Genomic DNA, 11,298 nt, shown 5'->3' with positions numbered 1-11,298 from the left:
CTCCAACAGGTTCCAGAGGAATCACCTCAAACCAGATGTTGGACTTTATTTTATTTCAGTGTCATTTGTGAATGTTAGCTTCTCATTTTCAACAGTGGAGCTATAAAGATTGAAAAAGGTTATTATTTTTGAGAAAATCTCATCAACATCAATATTTCCACTAAATAAGAGGCAAAAACAAAATTGTTTGATAAAGGAAAAGTCTCTTAGTACGAAGCCCTCCAGGGGACATGGGGAATTTTTTTTCTTTTGCGTCCCCTCGCAAAAGGTTTTGCGTTCCCTTGCAATAATGCCGCATGATCAGTTCATGCGGCATTATTGAATAATGTAAGCCTTTTTACGGTGTCTGCCGTACTTTCTGCTTTAATGCATGCTTATAAGGTTTTTCCATGGATTATTGAGTTATTATCACGGGGTAATCAGTCATCTGATTGTGTCTATTGTGTTCGTCTGAATGGTTTAAAGAGCTGCTTTCTGTGCCGTTCCATCTGAGCCTTAACAGACATAAACATGCAGTAAATAAATCGATTTTCAATCAGTTTTTTGCACCAAAGAGTTAATAATAATAAACACGTTTTCACTGAGGCTCTGTAAGAGCCATATGAATGAAATAAGTAATTATTGATATGATAGGAGCACGTGGCTTTGACACCTGGTGGTGGGCGTGTCGATGTGGGCGAGACGTCATCAAGTATGAAGGGGAAGGTGACTGGCTGCTGGCTCTGTGTTTGAGGAAGCGGGTGAAGTGGGGTGATCAGTCCTTGCAAAGTTTGGAGCATGATAATAAAAATTTAATAAATTGATAATTGTGACAGAACAAAGAAGAGGTTTGGAGTTGATTGACACACGGACAGATGAGATTCCCCACGTTAACCCAGTGCTGCCCTCTACCACCATTAGTTTGCTGTGTTTTATAATAATAAAACGTGATTATTATTATTATTAACGCTTTGGTGCAAAAAACTGATTGAAAATCGATTCATTTACTGCATGTTGATGTCTGTTAAGGCTCAGATGGAACGACACAGAAAGCAGGTCTTTAAACCATTCAGACGAACACAACAGACACAATCAGATGACTGATTACCCCGTGATAATAACTCAATAATCCATGGAAAAACCTTTTAAGCTTGTATTAAAGCAGAAAGTACGGCAGACACCGTAAACATGGCTTACAGTATTCAATTATGCCACATGAACTGATCAGTAGATTATTGTGAGCAAATGCAAAACCTTTAATGAGGGAACGCATAAGTTTTGCGAGGGGACGCAAAAGAAAAAAAATCCTCATGTCCCCTGGAGGGCTCCGTATCTTAGACTCTGAGCCCGACAGCACCAAACTATTTTTTATATTAGACAATTAATTTAATTACACATAATTATCGCGGTAGAAGACATTTGTTTGTTAAATACTTAATGTAAAATATTTACCGTGTTTGATGTTTGTTGTGAATGACGTATACTCCCACAGAACGAGATAATTAGTCCACGTTTATCGTTTATTGAACGTTCAGAAACTACGGCGGCTGTAAAGCGCCACAACAAAGGTAAACAAAGGTAAAACAACCTGAACAGGTGATCAACTCTAAACCACTCCTACCTTTTTACTCTCCGTCTCTCTTTGTCATTTAAGCACACCCGTTGCCCTGGCAACCTCCTGCGCTCTACAAGCCGAGCAGAGATTACGTTAAAAACATAACATTCAGTCCGTTAYGATATTAGGTTTGCAGGCTTGATATTTATTTTGCGATGATTAATAAGTACTCCCCTGAAAACAGTGGTAGTTGATGAGTTAATTTTTAACTCCTGCTCTGCAGTGATGGGAACTGTACTTAAGTACAATTTTCGTGTATCTGTACTTTACTTAAGTAGATTTAATAATGGATACTTTCTACTTTTACTCCACTACATTTTACAGTAAGTATCTGTACTTTCTACTTCACTACATTTCTACATAACTATCTCGTTACTCGTTACATCCAAGTCGCGTTGAGCTTTTTTCCGTTAAAATGTGAAGTTCAGGGATTTAAGGTGGCGCCGTAAAATCCAAGCAATAACGTGACTTAGTGTCTGTTGTCACCCATCGCCTCCACCTTTACTTGTACGCGGATTGTTTTGGGTTGGGTCATTAATTTGAACGTGTTTTGTTGAATTTTTTGCTGTTGTTTAATAAAGTTACGAACGTTTTGATAAGCCAGTCAGAGGAGGACGTGCTGCTCTCAGCGTCCTGGCGGCGTTCAGTTTGTCACCTAATGCCGAGATCGACTCAAAACCTTCCGCGATCCATGTGTTATTGGACTCCTTCTCTAGTAAAGAGTTCAGAAACAATATGAAATTTGATAAAAGTTATTTATTAACTGATTAAGTCGTGTTTTAGAATGTTCTTGTAAAACTAATCAGTCACGGCTGCACAGTGAACCCATTGATTTTTTTACAGCAGACAGGCGCTCCCCTCTCTTGCAGGTACTGCGTACCCCCCTCTAGTCCGTACGGTCGGGTGCTGCGTACCCACGACTGTACCCCCCTATTTTCACCCCTGCATAAAATGCCATATACTTAAAGATACAAAGTATAACTTTAGTTGTTCCAAAAAAGCATGTGATAGTAAACTTGGTACACTTCAAATTGTGATTTTCTACAACTTAATTAGTTAAAATACATTAAGCACCAAATTAGTTGTTCCAAAATAACATGCTTCAAGTTAAATAATCCTTAACAAATTTGAAGTATACTGATAATTTGTCTGGCTTCAAGTATGCTAACATTTTTATATACCGTACTTAGTCTATTTATTTCTCACAATAGCAACACTCTGCCATGACCAACTGGGGGTTTAAGTTGACAGAGCAGATGCTAAGAAAACAAACTGATCTAGGAATAAGGATCACTTCTCTTTTAGCTATCTTTTTAGATAAAGTAATTTTAGTTCAACAGAATTCCTGTAATTTAATAAGAATGCTGTTGAATTCCATACATTCTGTGTTTAAGAACACTTAAAAGTTAGTAACAGGAGCAGTAGTATCTCACCCCAGGAAAGTGTCAGCTGAACAGATGCAGCAACAATGAAAAGGAAACATACTGAGAGAAAATATGAAATAACTTCTAACTTTATGGTAAAAATGTAACTGAAAGTGGTCTGTGTTTTTCCCTGGCTGTCTAATAATAGGTGGTCTCAGAATAATCTAACCCTTTCTAGCTCAATCAAAAAAGAAAAGTTTTTACCCTGGTCTTAACAGCAGACAACATGTCTGCCTCACAGACTAAAGCTGGAAGCTGGCTCCACTGATGGCTAGAAGATCTGCCTCCAATTCTACTTTTTGAAATTCTAGGAACCAGAAATAAACCTTTAATCAGAGAGAAAAGTTCTCTGTTAGAAACATGTGGAACAATCAGATCTCCTATGCATGGTGGAGTTTGATTATTAAGGGGTTTTTTATGTGAAAAGGGTCAGTGAAATAGAAATATGATCTCGCTTCATAATTGTAATTTTGCTGTAGCATTTTAGATCAACTGAATGTTTTTACCTACATTTTGTGGACTTTCTGACAGCAAAGTATTAGAGGAGCATTGAAATAACAAATGCATAGACTAGTTTTTTAGTGTGACTCCTGGACAGGATAAATCTCATTTTGGTAATATTCCAGAGGTGAAAGAATAAAATTTTAGAAACCTGTTTATAATGGAATTTAAACTATATACCCTAGTCAAAAATAACACAGAGGTTCTTTAATTTATTAGTGGAGTCTAATTTAATGCCATCCAGATTAAGTGATTGGCAAAGGAGTTTCATTTTCAAAATGCTTCTCCAAAGACAAGAACTTCTGTCTTGTTAGAATATAAAAGCAGAAAATTTTGAATAATCAAGGTTTTTATGTCTGCAAGACATCTGTAATATACCTAATTGATTGGATTCATCAAGACTTATGGACAAATAAAGTTGAGTATCATAAGCATAACAGTAAAAATGTATCCCATACTGTTTGATGATTTTACCGATTGGAAGCATATAAACTGAGAACTTTGACCAAACACTGAACCTTGTGTTCCTCTACAAGAAGCCCCTTAATTGAAACTGGAATCTGTCAATTAAAGGGAAACAACTATGTTGTGTTTCCTGGATCACTGCAAGTCTGTCTAAGATCCACTATATCAAGAAGCATCACTGAGAAGAAAAGAACAGAAATAAATTCACTATATGAGGCCATGTGAATATCATTAGTGACTTTCATCAGTGCTGTCAGGCAGCAATGTACCGTAATGTCTGCTTTTGCACAAATTAATGTTCTTATTTTAGACTATGGTGGCTGAAAAGAAATTTGCACTAAATCTCACAAACTGAACACATTATCAGATTATCATTGAGCAAATTCTCTGGTAAATTATTTTTCTATTCAGTTGGAATTTGTCTTTATGAGATTTGGGTTTTTTAGGTTACTTTTTTATCTGTTTGTGTGTAGAGAGTGTAAGGTCACACTTTATTTGACGCGTTGTAAATAATACTGTCATAAACATGACATAACATCTGTCATGAACATGAAGTCTTCATGAATATTTATGACTGTTGTCATGAAGTGTCATTCGGTAAATTCTGACACTTTTAATACAAAGTTGACATTATTCAAAATGTCTTTGTTATGACAACTTGACTTTAACCAAGAAATTATGATCTGACATAAATGTGTTATAAAAGTATTACTGATTAAACTTTTAAAAATATGGAGCTTTATGTTATTAAAGCTAAAGTCTAATCAGTAATACTTTTATAACAAATTTATGTCAGATCATGATTTCTTGGTTGGCAGTCATGCTTTCATGCCTCTGCTTCATAGTTTTACATCTGGAGTTTTTAGAGATGTAGCTATTACTATGTAATATAGTATGCTATTTAATGTATTATTATTATTATTATTATTATTATTATTAACTAGTTATTTTATAAAGCAGCTGATTTACAAATTTTTATTTAAACTTGCAATAATACAAGCATTATTACAAGTTAGATACTTAGGAATTTAAAAACACTTTTACTTGTTAAAATAACTGGAACTTGACCAGTACCTGCCTTAAAAAGATTTATCTCTCTTTCTCCAGTTTGGGAATGAAGCTCAGCAACTTGAATGGGCCAAGCGAGAGAGTGAGCGGGCAGAGCGAGATCGACTGAAAAGGCTCAGACAACAGGAACAGGAGGACCTGGAGCTGGCCATCGCCCTTAGCAAGGCAGAGATGTCTAATGCATGACATCTAAATCCAACATGCATCTAACTCACATGACATTATAATATGAACACATCTACACACACACAACCTTGCACCACCATACTTAACATATAGCTGCAAAACTTGTTTGGATGCATGACAAAAAAAGTGATTTAATATACGACATGAGGAAGAGGAACTTTTGTATACACTGTGTATTACCCCTTTAGTTCTGGATATCAAGACTGATATATTAACTAAATCAAGCAGACAAAACAATTTACCAGGATTTGAGTCTATAGCAGCTCTTTTTTTTGGTACATTCACAATGTGGAAAAACAGCTTGTCAGTTCACCTGGCATTGAGCAACAAAGAAGCTAACAGATGTAGATTCATGTCATAGTGACCAACTGAAGTGGAGAGTGTTTTCTCTTCTAATATTTCATAGAATTTGGTATTTAGTATTTGTGCATAATGCCACAAAAATCATTTAACAAAGAAATGATCAGGTTTAAGAAAATTAGATGATCACCAATAGCAATCAGTAAGACATAACTAAGAGGTAAGATATCAAGATTTTAAGGACTCTAAAATCTTTATTTGATGTACAGAAATGAGTTAGATATTCATTTTTTCACTCTGTTTTTAGAATGCTTTCAAAATAGTTTGATATTCCTCTTTGTGCCACACAAAATTAGTATAGAAGGTCAAGCAAGACAGAATTGTTCAGAAATTCCAAAGTACCAGAGCTCTCTAGAGACACAAACAGTTGAAATCAGTTATTTCCATACAGCTGAGGAGGACTCCAGAGCACAAACCAGTCAGGTTGGGTTTGTGCCCAGGCCCAATCTCAATCCCGGCCTCAGGCCCAACTCAGGTTGGGCTTGTGCCTTGCAGTCCTCCAAAGCTCCAAAATTTGTGAGAGGACACTATAAGTAGGCAAGGAAAGTTTTACCCTAGGACACAATGACTGAGAAGGACAGAGCAGGGGTCACTCCTGTGTTGTCCCTCCCACAGGTTATTAGGCAAACTCATACATTCTGGGCCAACGCTAGTAGAATCTGTTTTGTTAGTATGACAAGAATGAGGCAGGAAGTGAAGTTAACTTGTACTTTACTTCACATCACAACTTCCACATACAAATTGGTTGATATGCTACACATCAAGATAACTGTACACAACATCTCCACCTTTTTGAGGAACAGAAAAGGAAATAATCCATCATCAGTTGAGATCAGAGATTTGCCCAAAGCTTTAAACTTTTGGGCTGATGTTTGAGAAGTCACTTTAATAATTCCGCATCATATTGTTCCCTCACGCTGTTATTTTTTGGGATGTGCCCGAGCTCAGCCCATCTTTCACATCTTTGTGACTAGAAGATGCTAAACTAAACAGTCACAGTATTTTTTTTGACTTGCATTTAGTCGAGTATCGAGAAATGTAAAGTTAAACACAGAGCTGGCACTATATTGGGATGCTGTTCTCAGGCGTACAAGAGAATGCAGCAATGGCAAAACACTTGGACACAGTTGGATCAGAGAACAGAACATGTCTCAAAAAAGAAGGTATTTGTCCCAGAGTTCATTTGTAAAAATATATTTTCACCTTTGGTGTAGAACTTGTGAAGATACCAGCATCTTCACAAGGTTTTTGCTTTTATCCTGTGGTTGCAACACATGTTCATCTGTGGGACACAGAACCTCCTATGATGGTCGGGATATTTCGATGCTGGACTTGCATTTAATATTTGCTTAGAGAAAAATTTCACTTTCAGGCACCTAGAAATAAGTGATGGATAAACCAGACATAGTGGGGTCCAGAATTCTCATATTGTATATCTTGAAGAATGTTTTTAGATTTTATCCTAATGCTACACGAGTAGCATTACTTGGGTTGATCAGTAGTATGATGTGTTTGAAGTGATGCTGATATCCACAAGGTGATGGGCAGACTAACAGTGTAGTGTCAAGTTTTTTTCTGTCAGAACTTCTGACTCTGAAAAAGTAGTAAAAAAAAAACTTTTTTGAGAAATTTTTTCTTTACTCTGGTGTTTAGCAAATAAAAATAATTTTGGTTTAAAAAAAAGGACTGTTTAGTCTGATTTAATAACATAAATTAAAGGGGGGAACTTGTTTAGCATCTTTTTGAATGTAAATATCTGGTTTCAACTGTATATGGACTCCAGCTTGGCTGCATCTTGCAACCCTCCCAGAACAAACTGGGACATCAAAGCTGTAAACATTTGTCAGCTCAGTCATTTCCTTCACCCACAGCCGACCTCCTGAACCCCAGTCACCATCCCTGAGGATGACTCTCATCGCTGCAAAGGATATCTTGGTTTCTATACTGAACATTATTCATGTGACCCACAAAAAATGTTCCACGAGGGACGTTCCTCCAGCCTGGAGCTTTGCCCTTCACACTCCTAAGTATTGCATTCCAGAGTGGACGGTGTGTTCTTTGGCAGTATTTGGTTTTTTGTTCTTGTTTCTCTGAGTAAACAAAGTGTGTAAACCTCAACAAGTTCTACCCTTTCATCAGAGTTGTGACTTTTCTGCAGGAACTTGTATTAGTTTGCTTACATGCTGTATAACCTGCTGCATTGAAATGACTACAACACATAGTCCAGAGACTGGAAATTCCATCTGAGGTGTTTTCAGATTGTTTTGGTGATGCCGTGTAATATGAGGAAAACATATGCAACAGTATGGTGGATGTTGCAATATTGATGTGATTTGCAGTGAAAATACAAATAAGTAAACAGTATTACCACTTTTGGTTCATAGTAGTACTAGACCCCAAATAATGGGTCCATTCAGTCTGGTCTGATTCTGGGAAAGAAAAAAACAATCAATTTCAAGGTTTGGAAAAGTTTTGGTTTCCAGTTTCTTCTGAGTGTTAGCATTGGAATGTATCATGAATTACCTCCCAACTCTTAACCTTTTAAATCATTACCTGCTGCATGCAACAAATGTTGCAAATTACATTACAGGAGTAGGGAGTCTGAAAGCATGGTTATTCAAACATGAGCTAGAATTCAACCAGTTCCTCACAGTACATGTGATATATAATGTTCAGATCTACTAGGTAGAGGTAGGTATTGGGGATGGTAGATAAAAATGCTATGGTTCCATGGTATGTACAAAAATGTAAAATAGAAGTGTGTAACATGATCTTAAAACAGACGCAGCAATTATCTCTGCTTAGATGTCGTTCAGCTATAATGTCATTTTTTGACAAAATAAGCACTCTCTGGATTTAGTTTTTTTATACTGCTGAGCTTATGTTCCCACAATACTGACAGTTTTAATTTATCTCAAAAACTAACTTATTGCAGTAAAGAATATGAATTTAAATCATTTTGGTGAGACATGAAGAGACCAAAGACACCTAGAAGAGTTCAGGTGTCTTTCCTGGGTTGATCAGTCTATAAGTGAACAGCAACCTCAGAAGAAGGTTTTATTACTTACTTTACAATATCTTTGTTTATTATTTAGCCATATATTTATCCCATGATGATACCAATACATGATTTGAATTTTTTGCTTTTATTAATTATTTATTGAAATTCAATAAAACCAGATTTACAGTGAGTATTCAGACCCCTTTAAATTTTTCACTCTGTCTAATTGTAGTCATTTTTCATACTATTTTTCATGAATGTACAAATAATAATGGGAATTATTTTTTTCCCATTTTTACAGAAAAAAAAACCAAAACAAAAATGTAGAATTTTTTGCAACTTTCTTAAAGAAAAACTGAAGTATCACACAGTCACAAATATTCAGACCCTTTGCTCAGTATTTAGTAGAAGCACCATTTTGAGCCATGAGTCTTCTAGGAATGATGCAACAAGCTTTTGACGCCTGGATTTGGGGATCCTCTGCCATTCTTCCTCCAGATCCTCTCCAGCTCCCTCCAATTGGATGGTGAATGTTGGTGGAGCCACTTTCAGGTCTCTCCAGAGATGCTTAATTAGATTTAGGTCAGGGCTCCGGCTGGGACAGTCAAAACTGGTCTCAGAGTTGTTCTGAAGCCACTCCTTTGTTAATTTAGCTTTATTTTAGTCATTATCTTGTTGGAAGGTGAACCTTTGGCCAAGTCTGAGGTCCTTATCAATCTGGAAGAGGTTTTCTTTCAGGATATCCCTGTACTTGGTCATATTCATCTTTCCTTCAATTGTAACCAGTTGTCCTGTCCCTGCAGCTGAAAAGCATCCCATAGCATGATGCTGCCACCATGTTTCACTGTTTGGATTGTATTGGGCAGGTGATGAGCAGTGCCTTATTGTCTCCACACATACCGCTTAGAATTAATGCCAAAAAGTTCAATCTTTCTCTCATCAGACCAGAGTCTTATTTCTCAAAGTCTGTGAGTCTTTCATGTGTTTTTTGGCAAACACTATGACAGTTTTTGATATGTCTTGTTGACACTGAGGAGAGGCTTCTGTTGGACCACTCTGCCATAAAGCCCGGCTGCTGGAGGGCTGCAGTGATGGTTGACTTTGTGGAACTTTCTCCCATCTCTCTACTGCATCTCTGGAGCTCAGCCACAGTGATCTCTGGCTTCTTCTTTGCCTCTCTCACTAAGGCTCTTCTCCAGTGATTACTTAGTTTATCTGGACGGCCAAATTTAGGAAGAGTTCTGCTCATCCCAAGCTTCTTCCATCTAAGCATTGTGGAGGCCTCTGTGCTCTTAGGAAGTTTAGGAACAAGGCATAGAAATGCGCCTTGCAGAGCTCGCTGGCAGTTCCTTCCATGTCATGATTCTCATTTGCTCTGACCTGCACTGTGAGCTGTGAGGTCTTACAGGTGTGTGACTTTCCTAATCAAGTCCAAACAGTTTAATTAAACACAGCTGGACTCCAATGAAGGGGAAGAATCTCATGTTGGATCGGAATAAATGGACAGCATGTGAGTTAAACATGAGTGTCTGACTACTTATGATATTTCAGTTTTTCTTTTTTGATAAATTCGCAAAAATATTTGGATTTCTATCTTTTATCTGTCAAAGATAAAAGATAGAAATCTTTTATCTTTGACAGATAAAAGATTTCTATCTTTTATCTAGATAGAAATCTAGATAAAATATTTCTATCTAGTTGATATTATTATGAGAAATAATATCAACTCTTTGATTTTAGCAAATGGCTGCAAAGGAACAGAGGAAAAAAGGGGTCTGAATTCTTTCCATCACCATAGTGTAGCACTTTTCAACCCTCAAAGGCTCACAAAGAAGTTTTTAATATTTGTGAAAAAAGATACTTTAAACCTCTAAGCCTAGAAAATTGAAGTAAAAGGACTAATATAATAGAATGAGTGATTTTCCACATTTTTGTCCTCAAAGTCATCAGGTGTGACACAAAGCTGATGTATTGTAACCAGATTCTCAAATGGTAAAAATAGTTAGCTATACGTTTGTATATTTGCATAGCCATATTGTCTTTTGTGGTTAATTTCAATTTTTGTTGTATTTTGTTTTAAATTATGCTGCTTGCCAGCTGAGCTAACTTATTGACCAGCAGTAAACTAAAGTGTATTTTGTACTTGAATACTAAGTGTTTGCATTTTTCTTGTCCTTGCTGATTGTGCTGTCTGAGTCCAATGTGCACCTGTAAGCAGTTTACAGGAGGAGTGTCGTTTTGTCCAATACTGACTGGTGTGTTTGAATTTTCGGAAGGATCGCATCGCATCGCATCGCATCGCATCGCATCGCATCGCATCGTCACCTTGAGAACATCATTGAGTCTTTACTGAAACATTCTGCTACGTAAAAACATCAATTGGATTTTGCAGATTGTGTATCATTTGAGCTCAAGTTTTTCTCATGGTCATGAACTGGTAAGACAAAAGGATAAAATAAAGGTAAAAATTAACTTATGCATACCACTTATTAAAACTGTGAACTTGCACCTTCAAATTGTTGGAGTTTCAAACCAAAAACTGAAATTAATGTTATGTTTTATTGTTGGTCATAGTTACTAATTACTAATAAACAGAAACAAAAAGAGACTAATAATTATCAAACATTTAAGCAGATAACATATTTTGCTGTATGGCATATGCAGAAATTGTTGAAGAAATTAAATGTTACTGAACATTT

General features: G+C 36.5%; 1 protein-coding gene across 6 annotated transcripts in view; it reads left to right on the top strand.

Moving 5' to 3' along the window:
• LOC103464192 (epidermal growth factor receptor substrate 15-like 1) overlaps positions 1–11,298 on the top strand; it is a 202,370-nt gene extending 191,072 nt beyond the window's left edge. For 5 of the 6 annotated variants that reach the window (XM_008408134.2, XM_017304326.1, XM_008408132.2 and 2 more), the window contains one exon: positions 5,092–11,298. In XM_008408134.2, the coding sequence (XP_008406356.2) occupies positions 5,092–5,238 (147 nt within the window). In that variant the 3' untranslated portion in view covers positions 5,239–11,298. The remainder of the gene's footprint in view (positions 1–5,091) is intronic. The other variant, XM_008408135.2, reaches the window with a different exon arrangement.

Source organism: Poecilia reticulata, linkage group LG4 (assembly GCF_000633615.1).
Source record: "Poecilia reticulata strain Guanapo linkage group LG4, Guppy_female_1.0+MT, whole genome shotgun sequence".
Classification (NCBI taxonomy): Eukaryota; Metazoa; Chordata; class Actinopteri; order Cyprinodontiformes; family Poeciliidae; genus Poecilia; species Poecilia reticulata.
The sequence above is the reverse complement of the archived record's forward strand: the minus strand, read 5'-3'. Positions and strand labels throughout refer to the sequence as shown.